At 35.8% G+C, this 21,229-nt stretch overlaps 1 protein-coding gene across 2 annotated transcripts in view; it reads left to right on the plus strand.

The window, feature by feature from the left end:
• The window catches only part of BMP5 (bone morphogenetic protein 5), a 113,512-nt gene extending 92,977 nt beyond the window's left edge, over positions 1-20,535 (plus strand). The window contains exons 4-7 of one of the 2 annotated variants that reach the window (XM_032864502.1): positions 4,102-4,296; positions 15,208-15,284; positions 16,605-16,715; positions 20,291-20,535. In XM_032864502.1, the coding sequence (XP_032720393.1) occupies positions 4,102-4,296; positions 15,208-15,284; positions 16,605-16,715; positions 20,291-20,440 (533 nt within the window). In that variant the 3' untranslated portion in view covers positions 20,441-20,535. Of the gene's footprint in view, positions 1-4,101; positions 4,297-15,207; positions 15,285-16,604; positions 16,716-18,879; positions 19,242-20,290 lie in introns of those variants that run through there. The other variant, XM_032864503.1, reaches the window with a different exon arrangement.
• Positions 20,536-21,229: the final 694 nt, after the last annotated feature.

The raw sequence follows: 21,229 nt of genomic DNA on the forward strand, positions 1-21,229 counted from the left end.
TGATAAATCCTCAAATGCATGTTTTTCAAACTGTGTATTTTGCAGGGAAACTAAATGCTCATATTTGGAACCACTTATCCTTATAGTATCAACATGCCTCCAAAGAGCTGTTTTATGTCAGAGCCTCCTTTAATAACCCTATTTTTAAAGAAATAAACATTTTCAAAGTCACATTTTCCAAAAAGAATGGTCTGAAATGCAAAACCAGTAGGTTTGGGATAGATCTTTTGTTTGCCACTCTACCTTCACGATGACTGTACATTTCAAATAGTTCGTTGTGCCCTTAGGCACATGTGAATACATATCCTAACCCCCTTGCTTATACAAAGGCATGAGGGTCAGAGTGGCAGGTCTGGAAGTCTCCAATCTCCAACTTCAGTTATGGCAAAATTGAGCAAGTTAGAGCCCCAGACTCAGATATTTCCCTCTTGGTTTTTGGGTGAAAAGTGTAATCATTTCTTCGGAAGATATCATCCCAAGCCCATCTTTACTCACTCTGTAGTTAATGAAACTGAGAAATAATATCCCCATATATTTGCTGCTCAAATTGTCTCTTTTCCCCTACACACCCTGGGGCATCGTTCTGAATTTATACTTTCTGGGTTCTTTCCCGTGATGTTGTTCTGTGCTCTGTGCTTGGTGAAATAAACCTAGCAATGTTCTGGCTATGCCTAGGCATGCCTAAATCCTAAGGGGATGAAGCCTGGGCCCAAGCTCATCCCCCTTCTATTTAATATTCTTTTCATTACTCGACCCCATTTCCATTTTCACCATATATTTAATCTTTAATCCTTCTATAGCTATAGGTTTTAGTTAGAAATCAAATGTAAGGATCACCTTTGAAAAATAAAACCACAGTGATACACACCTACGTATAATTTTCCTATATCAAAATGTTTTAGGTAAGGCTTCTTTATACACTTGCAATATCTAAAGCACACTGTAAATTTAATAATAAAATTCAACATACTCAAATCAATTTTCTAAAAGACTCACTATTTTTAATACATGCAATATAGTCTTTCTGTTAACACTTTTAGCAAAAACAACAGCTCAGCCGTTCACAAAGGCTTGGTCCTCATAATCAGTACAGGTATATTGTGTCTGAAGGCACAGGAGCTCAAGACGAAGAGTGACTGAGCAAGCATTAACTTATGGAATCTTAATAGTCACCTCATTGCTGAAGTAAAACCAAAAGGAAACTTAATAATATCAAAAGTTATTTTAAAGGGAGTTCACGTTGGTTTGAAGACTACTTTGCTTCACACACAATATCTACCTTTGTAAAACCCAAGAAACCCATATTTGTAACATACACACATCTTTACAGTTTTCAGAACATAAACCTTTTAGAGCAGTATTATTTCTCCACAGATTAAAAATTACAGTATTGAAAGTCTTTAGAATGACAATAAAAGAAACTCTCTTGCAAACCCCGGCGAAACTTGGAACTTTGCATTAAGTGGTTGTTTAACTATAAAAGGGGCAGTGTGTGTTGTAATGAATGGAAAACCCACTTTACCTCTATTCCATTTGCGAACACCTTGTGGCAACCTATTTTAGTATTAGAGAGATCATATATTAAAAATGATTTCTGCGGTCATGGATGTACACAAGTAAAAATTGAGTTCCTGTTAAATTAACACTTCATTAAAAAATCAAAATAAAAGCTCAACAAATACATTTTATGTTGTACTCCAAGATAGAAAAAAATTATTTTTGAAGAACAGATCGCCAGTTATTCTATTCCACAACAGTCAAGTTTCTCAGTTCTTTTTTTTTTTTTTTCTTTCGCTGAGCTCTCTGTCACTGGAAACATCTTAAACCAATTTCAAGTGCTGCACCTGAATAAATATGTTGTAAAAGTGTTTATGTATTGAAGTGGGTCAGTTCAAGGTATGGTATTTGGCTGGAACTTCTAATTTCTCTTTTTACAGCAAAAGGGCTGCCAGAAGGAGGAAGTCTGAGCTGAATTAATACATTTGTTACAGTGGAAGTAGAATGGAAACTGCTCTGACCACAAATCAAACTGCCTCTTTCATTTATGCCAGTGATAGAGTTTTTCTAAGAAATATAGACTCTGGCAGAGTGCCACTGTAAGTTTGCATTTAAAAGAGAAACCTATATGCTTATTTGTTTAAGGTTTACTGCTTTGATTATTTGGAAGTTCTTTCTTCGGTAGGACTGGGTATAGTGGCGTTTGTAGGCAGATCCCGCCCGTTTTAATAATTGTGGGAACCAAACAAATTTTCTCCGATACGTTGTAGAACAATTGATGAGGCCATGGATGCTGCTTGGATCAGCACACACGCTTCTTTTTTTTTTTCTTTTTTTAACCAATACCTCCACATTTAAAGGACCTCTGTGTCCCTCCCAACAGCTGCACAGCCTCACATGACACGGTCTCATTTTCTGACGGTAGAAGGTCTCTGCACAATACAAGTATACACAAAAGTGTTTATGCTGCCAAAATAAATTTTGTTAAGAGCAAGAGTTTATTTGCTAAAATGCCATTGATGCCGTTTCAAGGACTTGTTTTCCTTTTCTTGCTTCTAAGGTGGGTCAGGTCTTAAAATGGACTGAGGTTACTCCACAGTCTTTACTGAATAAATATTTTAAGAAAACACGCACATCTCTCAGGGGGCAAGGCAGAGTCAATCATGCACATATTTCAAACCACATTATATATGACTCTTAAAAGATTGGTAACTTCTGTATCTAGAGTAGAAACTTTGCGTGAGTTTTTAGTAATTCTCAACTAAATTTACAACCTAAGGTTAAATAGTTCATCCTCCTTGGGTGATTTCATGGAACTAGATATCAGCCAATGAGAGATATATATATCTCAGATAAAAAATATATATAAATATATATATTTATAATATATAATATTATATAATATGAATCATAATATTATATAATATAAATATATAAAATATATGTGTATAATATAGCCACAGATATATATATATTTTTTTTAAAAATTCAGTGATTTTTTTTAATTAGAAGAACATAACTAGAGTGAATTGTAAAGAGGGGAAAATAGTAATACTTAACTTCTAGTGTATTTGTAGAACCAAATTAAATATTGCATGGCAAACACTTAGAAAAATACCTAGCACATACATAGCAAGTGCTCCAAATACCTTTGGCATTATTGTTAGTATTATTATTACTACCCAGTGGGAGAGGTTCTTTATTAACAACTACTTCTAGTCTGTAGGACACCTTGACCTCTAACGCATTGCTGTGCAGGCTCTGGTTGCAGTCATTCTCTGATACACAACCACACCAGCGGGCTCGGAAGGGTCCGGCATGCAGACTGGTTTAAAGACAAAAGTGAGTCTCCAAACTCACCTGGAACTTTTCTTTCTTAGAGTCTCTAGGCTTGGTTAACAAGTTTCAAAATCTCTTCAGTAAACATTCAGGTGTGTCCAAAACTCAGAGAAGGAGGAACTCTGAAATTGCTCTGATTACTTCAAAATACTTGGCATTGAGAAAGAACTGGAATTTAAAGCAAAACTCCATCTCCAGCAGGGCTTCTAGAATGACCTGTGATGTGAAGAGCTTTAAGTAGAGCATAGCTTTGTAAAGTTTGCTGGGCACAGGCCAGAGGTGAAGGGGAAGGCTCTCAGCACTAATTAACACTTGAAAGGCTTGAAAAAGCTGAAGAAAGTAGAAACACCCAGGCAGCCATTCAGCTTTTATCACTTAGAGGAAAATTATAGGGCATTTAATGCAGAAGAGTCCATAGCTAATATTTTTGAAATTGTTATTTAATGTGGACATTTCCAGGCTGATGGTAATCAAGCCTTTCCGTATGAAATATTGCTGACTTCCAGGTCTGAGAAGGCTGAGTTAGTGAAGGCAGCCTGAGGGCGTTCTGTGGTGAAGAATGATGCAAAATGTAAGACCCAGCATGGATAATTGTCTGTACCGGCAAACTTTCCATGTTTATAAAAATCCTTGGCCTGCAAGGAAAACATTCTGATAATGTTTTCAAAAATAATGTTCCTTTTTCAAAGCACCCTCAGAATTCATTCACGTCAGGTAAACCTTCTTTCTTTCTCGTAAACCAAGTGCTTGCGCTTTCTGTTCCAGGACGCAGTATCAATGTGAAATCCGCGGGTCTTGTGGGAAGACACGGGCCTCAGTCGAAACAACCGTTCATGGTGGCCTTCTTCAAGGCAAGCGAGGTACTCCTTCGATCCGTGAGAGCCGCTAACAAACGGAAAAATCAAAACCGCAATAAATCCAGCTCTCATCAGGACTCCTCCAGAATGTCCAGCGTTGGAGGTAAGATTAAGCCAGAGCAACGGTTGTGCACAGAGAGTTATGGGGTCATATGTTGCAAATCAAGTAGCCACAGTAAATCTACCCTCTGGATATATCTTCGTTCGGTCTATTAAATCATCTGGCAATGTTTCGAACATCCTCAGAATGTTTCATCAGTGAATCACTCAGTAATTCATTTCAAAATAAGTATGACTTGCCTTTGTATGTTGAAAGATTCAGTTCAAATTAAAATCAAGCTGGAGGTAATAAAATTATGAAATGGCTACATCAACAAAGTCTAGTCAAAACTCAACTACACAACTCCCTGAGCTGACTTCCCCGGGGCCTCTCAGACATGGATGGGCAACCAGGTAACTCAACAAAAAAAGGTTTCTTCAGTACTTAAGACGACACATGTGAAGCATGCAGTTTCCATTCTCTCTGACAATAAAAACAGCAGAGATTATATGGAAATTGAGGTACTATTTACATTTCCATTAATTATTTGGAAGACTATTATCTAGATAATCTGCTTTGTGTGTGTGTATATACATACACACCTATGTATAAAACCTAGTAACAAAATATTACAGATGCACAATGATCCCAACGTGCTTGCAATTTAATCCATCAATTGATAGAAAAGGAGATAAAAGTACAGTCGATCTGAATGAGTCCAATTGCCAAAATCTGAAGTTACAGAATCATTTTATTTATACCAGTAAGTACCTTGTTTAGTCCAGGCTGCAAACAGACTTTCATAAGCTGTTCTTAGATGAAAATGATGGCTTTTTTATTCCAAGAAATTTTCTTTATCTCTAAAAAGTAAATCTGTTTGAAGGGGAAAAGTTATCCTAGAACATCCCAACTTTGTACAATATGTTTGTTCATTTGAAAAATATGTGTTCTGTGTTAATGGCCACCATATGCAGTATACTTGCCAGGCCCAATCAATGAGCTGGTGAACAAAACAGACATGATCCCTGCATATGGTATTCAAGCAAATTAGAATGCTTTACCCTTCCCAAAAGACACATTCAGACAGTATTTGCCATTATTCCTGAAATCTTCACCCCCACCCCACTCCTGCCCCGGCTCTTGAAACTGATAAATCATACTATACTTTTTTTATTACTCAAATATGTATGAGTACTAGGTAAGAATGATTATAAATAAAACGATATACATATCTATATGTGTATGTGTGTGTATATATATATTTTGCGTACATTTTACATGCACCTGGGACTCTCAGCAAAAATACCAAATTGGAATTCATTGGAATCTTCCTAAAATATGGGCACCAGGGCAATCATGTTAGAAGTCTATTTGATATAGTTAGTAACAGAAATGAGGAAGATTTCTATATGAAATTACATTATACTGAATTACGTGCTATATATAGAGTAATATTGTAAAGCAGTTTTCCTGAACAAATAAGTTTAACTGTATTTTTCACGTGAAAGTAAAACATGATATTAGTGCCTTGTTACAAAGCTATTTTATAAAGATCTTCACAAGGTATTTAGCTTGGCAAAAAATATAATTGCTGAATATGAAAGATGGAGAAAAATAACTTTCTAAGACCTTTTCTTCCTTGTAAATACTAGCCTGTCAAAGTTGTATATTTTTCTTTTCATGTAGAATGGTTCTGAAATTGGTTGAAATGTTTTTAATTTGATGTAACAGACTGCATTAAGAAAAAGGTTTGTTAAACCATGAATAGAAGAGTGAATAATTTTTGAGGAAATTACAAAGGGAAAAGTGTAAGTCGCATACTTATTATTGGAGCGCATAAGGACTGTGGCAATGGCATTCCAGAGACTGAAATCATCAAAGCCCTTTTCCCTGTTGGTGAACTCTATTTATCTTCTCTCTCTGATCACAAGCAACAAATGTACTTCTATAACTAGAGATGAATAAAACACATGGAGCAGAAATCGTGTAACTTTTCACCAGTTTCCTAACACCATTTAGAGTACAAAATTTATTCTAATCTAGACTGATATTTTCTTTTTAAAAAGTGTGTCATTGGCAGCCATTTCTGTGAAATAGGTGGTAGATAGTTTTGGAGCATGATCATATTTTGGTACTAAGAAAGAAAGTAGCTGGTTTGTGTCTATGAGACGTAACCTTTCAATAGGTAGTAATCAAGCAGCTGGGAAAAGGTCTCCTAGGATTTGGCCTAACAGACAGGGGTTTAAGGAAAGGGAATGCTAATATAAACAAAAAATTTGATACTTAGGAAACTTGAAATGCCAGTGAAATTTTAAAATTATTCAAATATAAATAATAAATGCTGTAATAGTACCAAGCCTTTATAATAAAATACTGTTTGAAGACTACAAGGCTAAGAGAGAAGCCAGTAGGGGGGAAGAAAGTTGTATTAGATGTTTGTGTGATTACATTTTTTTCTGTATGTGCCAAATGTCAAAAGTCTCTGTTTAGGAGAATTAAAATCCAGGTCATTTTTGCTTTCTTTACCCAATTTTTTCCCTATTTCAAAGAGTTTTACCTTCCAGCTTCTCAATGATCCTTTGTTCTTCTATACTCCTATGGAAAATCTTAGAACAATGTCTAGCACAAAATAGGAAATTGTTAAATAAATTAATATATCCACTGAATGGAAAAAACGAAATTCTTCTTTCAGATGAATACGCACAGAAAGAGTGTCCCCAGATTTTCTGCAGAAACTGTCCCTCTTTGTTCCTCTTCAGATATTTGGCAAGGAGACTGAGCAAACATGTTGTGTGAAATATTGCCTCTTTCATGAGGAGGCAGCACAGTGGATGTTTATTTGAATTTGGGTAGGGAGGAAAGGAAATGGAGGTGATAGCTAATTTTTTAGTTAGCTTAAAAAGGCTTTAGGTACCTGGGTGATAAGGTCTTAAAGAACCTACTGAGAGCAAGATACTCTTCTAAGGACTATATGAGTGCTGAAAAGAATAGAGTACTAAGAATTTGGAAGAATTAATAAGACAAATGGCAAGTACTGATTTGCTGTAGAATTGCTTGCAAAGATTGCTCACTGTGTGCTGGATATTAGGGACTTTTGAAGGCGAATCCAATACTTAGTGGCCCTGCCTGACACCATGGTGATTTCTTAGGCCAAGTCTTTCCAAGAGTCATTAAAATGGAAACATTCTCTACTTACTCTCGACTCTGATAGGTAATGTCTTTTGCTTAATATAGACAATGTAAACTCATATCTCTTGGACAAACAGATGTTAATCAAAATCAGAAAGAATAATAATTATAACTACTTCTTTAGAATGTTCTATATCATATAATTAATACATATTTTCATTATTTAAAGATAATAAAATCATCAATAAAACTAAAGTTCTCTCTTGAACACCTAAATCCTTTTGTGATAGGTTACTCGGATACACTTATATCAACATAGTACCTATACTCGCAAATCTTTACCTCCATATATATATGGAGGTAAATATATATATATATATATATATATATATATATATATCTTTTGGAGAATATATTTTATTATGTGTGTTTAATCACATAAATGGTATATTGTATGTCTTTTTAAGGACTATTTTTTTGACAGACAGAGATTACAGTTAGGCAGAGAGGCAGGCAGAGAGAGAGAGAGAGGAAGGAAAGCAGGCTCCCTGCTGAGCAGAAAGCCCAATGTGGGGCTGGATCCCAGGACGCTGGGATCATGACCTGAGCTGAAGGCAGAGGCTTTAACCCACTGAGCCACCTAGGCGCCTCTTTAAGGACTATTTTTTAAAGCAATTTTAGGTTCTCAACAAGATTGAGAGGAAAGTACAAAGATTTCCCATATACCCTGTCTCACACTGCCTTGCCTCCCCCATTATCAACATTACTCATGAGAATAGTGCTTTCTTACTAAGGATGAATCACAAGGATGAATCTATAATTGTCCAAAGTGCATAGCTTACATTCGGGTTCACTCTTGATGTTTACATTCTGTGGGTTTAGACAAATATTTAATGACATGTATCCATCATTGTGGTATCTTACAGAGTACTTTCACTGCCCTCAAAACCCTCTTTCCTCTGGCTCTTCATCCCTCCCTCCTCTTAGTAACCACTGATCTTTTTATTATCCTCATAGCTTTGACTTACAGGAATATAATAGAGTTGGTTTTATGGATTTTTTTTAAACAATATATCTCAGCCATCTTTCAAATTGAGTGACCTCATTCTTTTTAACCATTGCAATATAGTCAACAGCACTTGTATCAGAGTTTATTTGGTCACGCCACTCTTAAAAGACATTTTGATTGTTTCCAAATTGGGGCTCTCAAGATGAAGGCTGAAGTGAAAATCTTACAGGTGGCACATGTGAGAATGTTTCTGATCCACTTGATTTCTATAATAATTAACACTAAAAACTGTTATTTGTGCCCTGAATCCCACAAAAGTTTTGGAAATCCCTCCTAAAACAGCAATTTTGGTGTCTATATTATCCATCTGTACATGTATTTACCTATCATCTATTTCATTTTGTCATTTAGTCCTGGGTCCACTACTTACTATTTGTATAATGTTGGGCAACATGTTACCTTTCCCTGCCTCCGTGTCTTCATCTGTAAAGTGAGAATATTTTTTTTAAAGGATTTTTATTTATTTATTTTGAGAGAGGGAGAGAGAGTGAGAGAGAGCATGAGAGGGGAGGTCAGAGGGAGAAGCAGACTCCCCATGGGACTGTGAGCCCAATGTGGGACTTGATCCCAGGACTCTGGGACCATGACCTGAGCCGAAGGCAGTTGCCTAACCAACTGAGCCACCCAGGCGCCCCTAAAGTGAGAATATTAATAGTATTTGCTCCCTAGGATGAGATTACATGAGTTGTGAGGATTAAATGAATTAATATGTGTAAAGAACTAAGAACAGTAGGGCATGTTTATTTCATGTTAGCCATTAACATTGTTACTTTTGAAATGAGTTCATGTGGTTTGGTTTTTCAGAAATGGTACATATAGAGTTTAGACTCTTACATCTGAGAAAAGTAGAACTTCTCTTCATAAAAAGTACCAATACTCCTGGTCACTTAATTGGAATTTCTTGGTCTTTGAGACTTCAGAAGAAAGAAGGATGTTCGAAATTGTGACTGATTTGGCAAATGTAACTGAGCAATTAAGTATATAATATAAAATAAATGTGTCAATAGACATTAATGTATTGTGTCTGTTGCCAAGTCTCTGTCTAGAGAGAATCCTTAGAATATATCTGGGCATGATTTACTGTAAAAAAGATTTATTCAGTATTAAATAAGTACCCTTTGTGTGATATGCACAGTATTAACTAGACACTGAGAAAAGATGGATAGCTGAGCATCTTGCTTCTTAAAAAACAGTCCCACAGACAATAGGAAAGACATGAGCGTTAGTAATTATTAAGAGGTCAATTCTATTAGAGTAGGTATAGAGTACTGAATAATAGGAAAGATAGAGCACCTAAGCCGCCTTGGTTATGGCTCCAAAGACTTCATGAAGAACTTATGGAAAATGTCTATAAAGACATTTGGAGGGGCGGGTGAAGCCATTCCAGACTGATGTGCAGTTATAGAGCCATGTACTCATGTTCAATAGCTGGGCATACAAGTTTTCTAGTGTGACAGGTGTGAGAAAAGCTAGAAAAGTATGGAGGGACCAAATTATAAAGACTAGGGTACGCAATAGTAAGGAACTATGGTGTCTCCATGTAGGCAATTGGAAAAAGGAGTGCCATAACCAGATATGCATTTTAAAAAGTTATATTTGACATCAGAGTGAGGGATGGGATGCAAAGGGAGGAAATTGAGGGCCCAAATAATGATTAGGAATCTAATCCTCTAAGCAGTGAAGATTATAAATTGGAGAAAGGGGAAATGGAAACCAAAACATGTGAGATGAGACCAGCAGAGGGTGAGAAGACAGGACTCTGGATTTGGAGTGTCAAGAATAAGTGGACGGTATTAGGAAAAGATATGGATGTGAGCTTAGATGAAACAAAGGACTTGACAGTACTATAGAAAATAAAAGAAAAAAAAATCAGCAATGCAGACTCCCATGGAAATTTAGTCCTTTCATTATATGCAAGGAGAAAAAGCAATTCCATAAAAAAGACAAAGACTTATGGTCAGAGATGGAGGAGGGAGGGCGGGGGTGAACTGTTAACCCTAGGACAAAGTTACTGGAAGAGGATGTTGAGGAAGTATGAGGTAACCAAGAGAGCAAAGGGCTTCCGACAGGTTATCTAGACTAGAAATCAGTCAGTGAGTGGACTTTGTGGACCAGTTTAATGGTAGGACACGAGAGAGGAAGAAAGAAAGTCAAGAAACTTACCAAATGTTCTTACTTGGGTCACTAGATGACAGGTGATCCTGTTAACAAAGTAGCAAACATCTAAAGAGTGCAAGGTTTGTGGGCAAACCTTTTGTCAGTAAGCTCAAAGATGTGGATATTAGTTGGATCATCCTTGTAGGCACTTTGCTAACCAGAGTTAAGCAAACATACCAGATAGTTGTTATTTTGTGGTATCTTGTTCTGCATCAGACATTTCTACACATAGACAAATACAATTATTTGTAAAAACATCAATAAAAGTAATTCCTAGTGTGTTGTACATAAATTCAAGCAAGGAATTCACTGGATATGGAAGATTGTGATTAAGATAGAATAGTAGTAGCATTTTTAAGTCTCTCATCTTTGAAGGGATTGTTAGGTACTTGGGGTTTATCATGAATTTCTCTACCCCCAGGGCCATATCAAAATTTACATTATTAATAGTCTATTATAGCATTATTCCTGCTTCTTTAACACCTATACCTTCATCTATTTGTCATTTCCACTTTTTATAAATTAGCAAAAATCCCCATGCTTAGGTGCTGGCTTCCTTTGTCTCCTTTTTCTGTTGGGAACTGATCATGAGAATGCTAACACCTCTTTTGTTTTTGAAACACAGTATCTCACTGTATCTGGCTTGTTTAAGCTTTTGACGTGACATTCTATTTTGAATTTTCTTTTCTTTTCTAAATATATCTACATTTCATCCCTTAAAGAAGCCAATCTTAGATTTAAAAAAATAAAAAATGAAATCCATATTAGTATGTGGAGTTGTCTGGATTTAATTTTTTCCCCCTACCTCCTTGCTAAGCTAACCCATGTCTATTTATTTGGTTGTCTGTTTTTCAGAGACTGGTGGACATACCTTTGAACTGTTATGTAGAGTTCAGACTTTTTTTGGGGGGGGGGCACTTTTAACCTCTATGTAGTTTTTTTAGCAATTTTTTTTCTACAACAAAATAATGTCTTAAAAGTTTAACTAAGAAAAGGATTAAATTTGTACTGTTTAGAGAAATTGATCATAAAGAAGTTTATGTAAAGTATTTAACAAAACTTTCAGTATTTTGGCCCTGGTTTCCAGTAGTGTTACCATTAAAAGAAAAAACAAAGAAATGCTGCATTTAGAACATGGGCATTTTGGTTGAGGAATGTCAGCATGGTTTTCTAGAGTGCTTGTAGCACCAGAACATTTTAGTAATTTCTGTTAGAATTCTTCATTTGTAGGCAGGTTAATCTATGGTAGGTGGCATTATGTCCATTTCATGTTAATTTTCGAGGGGCTATCAATCACTATTTTTTAGAGATACATAAATTTCATTTTCTTGCCCCTCCTCCTTTAGTTTATTCTGCCAACCATTTATAGTAAACCTAACTGCAGACTTTGCTGGTTTGGGTACAACGTTTACTTCACTCATCCATTAATTTTTATTTCTAACAGAATAAGCATATGGTCCTCATACTCTATGAAATCAGACTCTTGGAATAAGATTCTATTATAAATTTCATTGCTCATTACCTTTATGTGATGTTACATTATATACATCACTTAGTATGAAAAGCTGCATAGATGGAACAGATCTATTTTGACTTTAAGTTGTCCTTTATTTTTTTTATAAACATGGAATTCATATAACTATACATGTAGTTTATGGCTTTTCATATATATGTGTGTATGTGTTATTGGCTACAATGTCTTTATTCGTGTTCAGTGTTTTTAATTAGGACAAGGATGAATGAATAAATATTCCCATTATTGTCTAATGCAGGGGCTGGTGAAGCAAGGCCCTGTGGCCTATCTTTGTATGAACCAGTTACTAAGAATGGTTTTTACATTTTTAAACGCTTGAAAAAGACTCAGAGGAAGGATAACATTTTGTTTCCCATAGAAATAATATGAAAATCAAATTTTTAGCATCCAGAAGTAAAATTTTATTGGAATATAGCAATATCCATCCATTACATAGTCCATGACTGCTTTCATGCTATAGTGGCAAAATTGAGTCATTGCAAGGGAAGACTCCACAGACTAAATACTACCTTAAAAAAAAAAGAAAAAAAAAAAGTTTCCTGACCCTGGTCTAATGCATAGCTGACTTTTTTTCCCTCTAAATTTAAAAAAGTTTAATCAAGTAATCAAACTAATACCAGCATCAATAATTTCTTTTCCCTAAAAGTGATACAGGGAACTTGTCCATTTCATGTTAATGTACTTCGTGTTACAATATGCTTGTCCATTGCCTGGGCAAAATTAACTCCTTGTGCTAGTCTGATCAGGGAAAAAGTTTGCCCAAAGAATAAGAGTGAGGCACTCCAAATAAATTCTCTTTCTCCATTTTCCATCATTACCTACATATTTAATTTGTTTTAATGAAGCTAGTTGCAGAGCATAACTGTGGTGTAGAAGTAAAAACATCTGAGTTCAAGATTTAATCATTATTTTGTATTCAAGACAGAAATAAAGAATTACTTGAAGTAACTGTGAAAGGATGACAAGAGCCTCTAAGACAGGCTCCATGGATTTTTGAAGTGCCTACGTAATCATTAGAGGTTGAAGATAATTAAACTGGAAGGTGACATCTTAGGACACACTACTCTGCCTAGTAAACTACTACATGGATTTGACGGAGATAACTGCAGAGTGAATGTAGCAGTTATTCCTAGAAGAAAAAAAATTAGTTGTCTTCTTTGAAAATAAATTATTTTGCTGACTCCCTTACCCTATATTTTTTCTTCTTTCCTATTTCGTATTGGAAATAATAAAGATGGGTTAGCTTTTAGAATGTTATTTGTATAAAGTGTGAAGAAATGCCAAAGAAGACAACAGAGATTTTCTATAAAGCTCTGTGTTTCTTTGGTATTACTTTAGTCCAGATGCAATATTGAGGCTCTCCATTAATCCTTAACTTTTTTTTTTTTTAGAGTGAGCAAGAGCACAAGCGGGTGGGGGAGAGGCAGAGATAGAAGGGGAGAGAGAGAATTTTAAGTAGGCTACACATAGCACAGAGTCTGACTCAGGCCTTGATTTCATGACACTGAGATCACCACCTGAGCTGAAACCAGGAGTTGGGTGCTTAACCCAGTGTGCCTTCCAGGTGCTCCTATCCTTAATTCTTTTGCACAATTATAAAAGGTTATGGGTTTTTCAGATTATATTCTAAAATATGTAAAGGACATAATGTATTTCCTTCCCCTCAAATCATTTGTGGAACACATTGGGGAATTCATTTATTAATTCCTCAAATATTTATTGAGTACCTACTGTGTGTCAGAGACTATTTCTGAAACTTAGGATGTATCAGTAGACCAAACAGAACCAAATAAGATTTTTGACTTCATAGTGCTGACACTCTAGAGGGAAGAAAAAGACAAGAAGCAATGCACATAATAAATGAGTAAAAGGCATAGCATATTAAAAAATAAGTGAAAGGGAAAAAAATAAGAGCAAGGTAATGGAGATCAAGAATACCATGGTGGGAGTTGTGATCTTAAATAGGGTAGTTAGTGAAGTCTTCATTGACAAGATGGAGCTTAAGTGAAAAGCTGAAGAAGCTATAGATGTTAGCCATGTATGCGTGTGTGTGTGTGTGTGTGTGTGTGTGGAGAGAGAGAGAGAGAGAGAGAGATAGGCTCTAAGATGGGGGGAAGCTACCTGGGTAGAAAACAGCAAGGAGATGTCATGGCCGGAATGGAGTGAAGGAGAGGAAGAATAGTAGGAAATGAGTCAAAGAGGTAATGGGGTCAAATCAGATAGGACTTTGTAAACCATGGAGGATATTTCACTCTTAGTGATGCAGGGAAACCCAGTGGGACTTCTTGTTGTGGAGTGATATAATTTGAGTTACTTGTTAGAAGGTCTACTTGATTGCTTTGTTGTAGATGAGCAAGGGCAGAAGCAAGGAGAATTAGCAATGAGAATATTGCGGTGATTCAGGGGAAAGATGATGGTGGTTTAGACCAGGACCAGTCATGGAGGTGGTAAGAATAGGTGGGTTTTGGACCTATTTGATGGTAGAATGTGTAGGATTTCTTAATAGAATGCATGTGAGAGTAAGAGAAAAAACAGAGCATATTTTAACATTCTCTCTCTCTCTTTCTCTGTCTTTGCTGGGAAAACTGTCATCAGTCAAAAATAGAAGGGTCTACATGTTGGACAGGTTTTGGGGGAAAAATCAAAAGTTCAACTTTGAGTATTCTGAGTTTAATATATTTATTAAAATAAAATCAACTCTGTAAGGTCCCAATTGGTACTTTCCCAGTGTCTGCCTCATGGAAGATGTTAAAAAACATTGTATGAGTATTTAGTATGTATAAATATATTAAGCACCTCTGTAGTATGAATTACTTAGTAAATGAGGATTCATTGAGCAGCTAGTACTCAATGAATGGCAGGCATCAGATTTGTTGCACCATAAAACAGAGAGTCTAACCAAATTCTTGTTAGAACCTCGCAAGGTAAATGGCTAAGTGGCTCTAAGCTTTAAGATTCAAACTCGTATTTTGCTTCAAAAAGAAGCAAAGACAGCTTCCATTTAATTTTATCGGTGATCTTGCAAAAGAAATAATAGGATACCTGTTAAGCTGCTGTTTGTTTAAAATCTGATTTTTATCTTCAGATTATAACACAAGTGAACAAAAACAAGCCTGTAAGAAGCATGAACTCTATGTGAGTTTCCGGGATCTGGGATGGCAGGTAAGAACTTAGGTGGTTCCTTTCTGTTTTATTACAAATCCGAAGTTACTCGTAATCTTTGTTAGTAATCTTTCTAATACACTAACCAATTATTTTTGATGACTGTTCAGTACATGGGCTATTCACATCATTTTATTTCCCCATTATCCTACCACCACTGAAATATTATTATCAGAGTTTACAGTAAAAAACAGCTATGCTGAAGAAGAAATGTAACCCAGTGATATTTTAGAAGGTGGGAAAAGGTGCTGTTGTTTAAATATCCCGAAGTTTTCATTCTAATACCAGTTTTTCAGATTAACTCGAGCAATACCATTTGCCCCCCCAGGTTTCAAACTCTAGGGCTAGGAAATAAAATCCTTGACTATAATGTCTGTCATAAAGTAGAGCCACAGGAAAAAAAATAATGTTTTTTCCCCTGAACCTAAGGGTTTTATTGCTGTCTTTTCCACATGCTTCACAAACACGGTGAGGAGGAGGATTTAATCAAAATAGTTTTTAGTTTCTCTATGTATTGATAGTTTAAATTGAAGTTTTTAGATTACATTATCCCATTACAATGGATTCACAGAATTGAATTTGGGCTATCTCGTTGAAAAGTAATATTAAAATGTAAGCATTTTAAACTTTTATGATAAACTTTCAACACGATTCATTCAGTGAGTCTGCATTTGGACCAAGTTTCACTTCATGAGGAAAAAAAATCAGGGCAACCATTCCATATGCCAATTTTTTGTCTTCCCCAAAAATTTCATGTGCAGTTCTCAAGAATTTGCTCCAATTTGTTTCCTCTAAAGAGACTATAAAGTTAACATGTGAATGGAAAGAAAAACAGCAAAAGGAACAAATATTAAAGCTCTCAGAGGTTGTCAGGTTTCTAAAACCAGGAATGAGTTATTAAGGAGTAATGGGAATTATCTCAATTAAGTTTATTCTTTTCCTTTCTGGTTCCCTTGAACTTTCCAGAGTTCATCATTTCCTGTTTAAACAATATTTACAATGCTACTTAATGATTATGGTTTTATTTATGAATACATGAATTAATGCATACTATGAATAGCCTACGTAGCAACCTCTGGGAGAAATTACAGAGGGCAATTTCTTGTGAAAATACTTATTCTTGTGTTGTAAACTTCAGCTTAAAAATAAATTAAAGGCTTGAGGGTAGCTATCTTGTAAGAATAATTGTTGGATGAAGAAGAGAAACCTAGACAGACTAAATGTGGGTATTATTTCAGAATTACTTTATTTTTATTTTGATGATTTCTTTTATTCCTTTTCTTCTTTCTTTCTTTTTCTTTTTTTGTGTGTGCATTCTAGGACTGGATTATAGCACCAGAAGGATATGCTGCATTTTATTGTGATGGAGAATGTTCTTTTCCACTCAATGCCCACATGAATGCCACCAACCATGCCATAGTTCAGACTCTGGTATGCCTTTGTTTTTGTAGAATTGAAAATGGCTTATGATGCAAGCATCATATAAATGTTATTTTAAAGGAAAACATCCAGTTATAGCTGTAAATGTATTATTTTTTCTTTAAAATTCCCTTGGTACTTTTTTTTTTCTTTTTAGAGTCAAAGTAATAATTGTGGATATAGTCAAGAAATTCAGACTGGTTTAAAGAATAGTCCTGATTACAGAATGAAGAAGACTTCAGTTAGGAAAATTGGAGTAACCACATGAAGTGGTCACTCTGCACTGATTTCTTCGCTGTGCAGTATGACTAACCACACTGGTTCCCAGGGGCTGTTTCTAACCTAGCAATTCATTAGTAACCATTGCAAAAACATTGAATAATAGCCTTACTAAATTTCATCTGAGGGCTTTTACTCTAATATTAAAGAATGTTTCACCACAATACTTCAGTATTATGAAACCTCTTCAGGTAGACTATAAGTAGAAGATTCATTTCTATTTCATGATCTTTATTATTTTTTTAAATAATCTTTAGGGTGGAATTTCATCTTCATTTTTTCCTTTCCTCACTCTGGCATTCAGCAGTGATTTAATCTCTAATAACCTGGGCTTATTTTTATGAAAACAATAATGAAATGTTGATTTTGTGGTCTCTAAATGGTTGTACTGTATTTAACGAGCTCATGAAACCTCTTGAGAGCCTGACACACCTGCCTTATGGTGTGTGACTTACTGATCTGGCAGAGGGACAGTCTCTGGAAGACTAAGTGGGAGGCTCCTAAAAGGTGCAATAGATCATGTGATAAAATTCTGAATTAATATTTGGGTTAATAAGAACATTTTAACCATATGTCATCAAGAGAGAAGGAAAAGGATATGTTGTTTTAGATTCAAGACTTAGTGACAGAAGTTGCTCTTTGGCAGATGCCAGTAGGCGAGCAGTAGCCATGAGGAAAAAATAATCTATCTTTGTGGGTGAGTCTTGTTTATGATCAACAAAAAAATGGAACTACTAGAATTTGTGAGTTGACTCTTAATGTTATTTTTTTTGGAATTTATTTAAAATTTAAAGCTGATGAAAAGACTATGCCAGTTTTCTTCTGAATAAGGAATGGTATATACAAATTGGCAGATTAAATCCTTGAATGGCTTGATGTTTTCTGGTCTGGACATCATAGGTATTGGAGAAGAGTTAGACACCAGAGAGGCATGTCTATGGCAACTAGAGCATGGGTATTGTCCAAAACTTTGGAAATAACCTTGGAGTAAAGAGAAACAGAGAGATAAATACATGTTTTGAAAGGCAGTCATTTATAAATATTTTTCTTTTTCTTCTTGACCAATGAGATTGCCTACTTCTGTGCCACATGCAAAGAATAAAGGAAATTCCTAGGGATTTTTTTAAGATTTGTTATGCTTTCATATTTGCTATACCTACAAATAGAAGTGCTTCTTGATGCAGGATATCATTTCTGGGGGTTGGGAAAAAGAATCTCTGTGAACTGTAGCCATCTATCCTTGCCTATGAGAATTCTATGATGACCCAAAATGCAATCACATAGAGAGAAATGCTGCTGTTTCGAGCCTTGAAAGAATCACCATGATGCCTGTCTTTCTGTAGGGTCAAAGCAATAGCCACTGTTAGCTTATAGAGGAATGACACTTGGTTTCTCAGAAAATTCTTTGCCTCTTTATATTGTCTTCTTAATGACTCAGAAAGCAGACTTCTGCTTCATTGAATTTGATACATCCTAATGTATCAAAGGCAGCCTCAGACTGAGCAATGCTTAATTATTGAAAAAACTCTGTCAAAATACTCTTCCTCTCATTTTTCTTTTTCTTATTTCTTATGAATATATAACCACGTATTGTCAGCTTTTAGGGCTATAGTCTAGAAGGCAGTGTCAAAAACCAAACATTTAAAAAAAAATTTTGACATGGACTTGGAACAAGTCCCTGCTCTGCTTCACTGTCCTGAGACATGGGACGTAAGTCATTGCAAAACTTGAAGCATACATGGGAAGTTTGATTTTTTTTCCTGGCATTGTGCACTCTGTACGCTTGTTCTGTGAAGGACATGAAACAAGAAGACATGCTCGTTGCTAAAGGAAAGCATATTTATGACTAATATGTTTGAGAAACCAGTCAAGAACAATCCATTTTTTTTTTTTTCAGAATGATTGCTTTGCGAAGCTGCCAAGGCCATTGAAATAAGGGGTTATCAATCATGTATGTGTGGGTTATGTAAGATCAAGCTGATGAGGGACACAAGCCTGCATCTGAAATTTGTCCAAACTATCCAACTTTTAGTTTTGTGAGGTCCTAGGAAATTTCAAGTTCATGTCAGATCACCTCATTTTTCCTGCTGTTTCTGTCCACATGCAGGGCTCCTATATCATTTCAGCCAGGACATTGTGCAGCCAAAACTCTAAGAGGCTGTATTTGCTTTTTGTGGATCCCTTAAGACTCATCAGTAGGACTTCCCATAAACTCCTTTGGGGGAAGGGCCTGGGTAGCTGGGTGGGAAAGGGGGAACCATGTACTGGCTCCTTGCTCAATGACTGCAAACTATAGGCAGACTGCCAGTCTGATCAAAATGTGAACAAACTCTGTGCTTAAGCATTTCACTTTCGGTGTACAGCCACCTTTTGAGGCTCTTGGAGGAGAGGAATATTCAATTTGTAAACTATCTGGGCTCCTTGCTTCTGATTTAGCTAAACGTGCTTTTTGGCACTTGTCTAGGAGAGAAGGAAAGCAAAAGGGTATTAAACTCCAGCCAGTCTGGTTAAAATTTCTGTAGAGAAGAGTTGAAATCATTGCTTTAAAATAAGTTTTGGGTTATACCTGGAGTTCACTTTGTGGTGATTTTTATGTTTCCTTTATTGTGAAAAATTAAAAGTGGGTGTAACTTTTATGAGTTGTTGTTTAATTGTCCTTTAAAAAATAATTCTTAGAGTCAAATCTTTCTACAGTCTAATCGTGTCCCTTCATGAATTCGCATTTATAACTTCTGCATTTCTTATGAAGTAGATAGGAGTCATTCTAACCAAAAGCAACTCAGTGCTAGTTCCCATGTTCTTTCCCCCAGGAAAATTTCCACTGAATATTTCATTGAAGGAGTTTTCCTTACTTGGTAGAGTATTTTTGAAGGCCCCAACACATAATGAGAATGGGTGAGTTGAGTCTAGGTGTTCACGCCTAAAAATACATCCTTCCCTACCAGTCCCCAACCTCCACCCCAGCCATTGAACATAAATAGAAGAGGGATAGCTTAACGGTGTGTCCGATTGTGTGACAAAACAAGAATATTATTTGAGGGTGCCTGGGTGGCTCAGTGGGTTAAAGCCTCTGCCTTCGGCTCAGGTCATGATCTCAGGGTCCTGGGATCGAGTTCCGCATCGGGCTCTCTGCTCAGCAGGGAGCCTGCTTCCCCTTCTTTCTTTGCCTGCCTCTCTGCCTACTTGTGATCTCTTTCTCTGTCAAATAAATAAATAAGATCTTTAAAAAAAACCCACCAAGAATATTATTTGAAAGCTGTGGACAAAATGTCTATCTCGTTTCTTAAAAAAATGTTTTTCTTTCCCAGGTTCATCTGATGTTTCCTGACCACGTACCGAAGCCTTGCTGTGCTCCAACCAAATTAAATGCCATCTCTGTGCTGTACTTTGATGACAGCTCCAATGTCATCTTGAAAAAATACAGAAATATGGTAGTGCGTTCGTGTGGCTGCCACTGATATTAAATAATATTGGTAATAAGAAAAAGATCTGTATTAAGGTTTAGGACTTTAATAAAAAGTATGCTTTCACACAAGAAGGGAATTTCATAAAATTACTCTGGCTCATTTCATCTCTGTACCTATGTACAATATTGTGTATATAGTTACTTTTATTTATTTAAAGGTATATATTCTCCTTTGTGGATGCCTTAGCAATAAAATCTATTCTATAGGTCTATTACACAATAGATAGCCCAGTGTAACTTTCAATGGGATATGCTAAGTCCAATTCAATTCCATGTCAACATTTTTCCTAATGTGATTTTTATATAATTTTCTGAAATTAGAACTCCTTTGCATGTTAATCACTGATAAAGGACATTGAATGCATTTGGCTATGTGGTACCTGTGAAATGGATAGGTTGTTTATTTAGAAATAAAACTAAAAAAAAAAAAAATAACAACCCAAACAAAAATGCTTGGATAAACACAATTTTTCTTTCGGAGTTTCTGCTACATTAGATAAAGTGAAATGTTGAACTGGATTTGAATAAATAAACAGTAGGCAGAACATAGAAGCTGAGAGATTACACATAATTGTTGTAACTGTTTGCTTTAACAGCATTGATGTAACTGGAGGAGTGCGTTCCTTCTTGGCTTGTGGACTATAGATTTTGCAAAGTGCTCAAAGCTTCAGGAATTCTGTGGAGACAGGCTTGAGCCTGTGTCCATAACTTTCCAAGTTAACACTAAAATATTGTAGTACAACCTTCTTACCTCAAATAAATCATGTCTGCCTATTATCTA

The sequence above is a fragment of the Lontra canadensis genome, unplaced genomic scaffold (genome assembly GCF_010015895.1).
Source record: "Lontra canadensis isolate GAN:19392208 unplaced genomic scaffold, GSC_riverotter_1.0 scaffold27, whole genome shotgun sequence".
In the NCBI taxonomy this organism is placed as follows: domain Eukaryota; kingdom Metazoa; phylum Chordata; class Mammalia; order Carnivora; family Mustelidae; genus Lontra; species Lontra canadensis.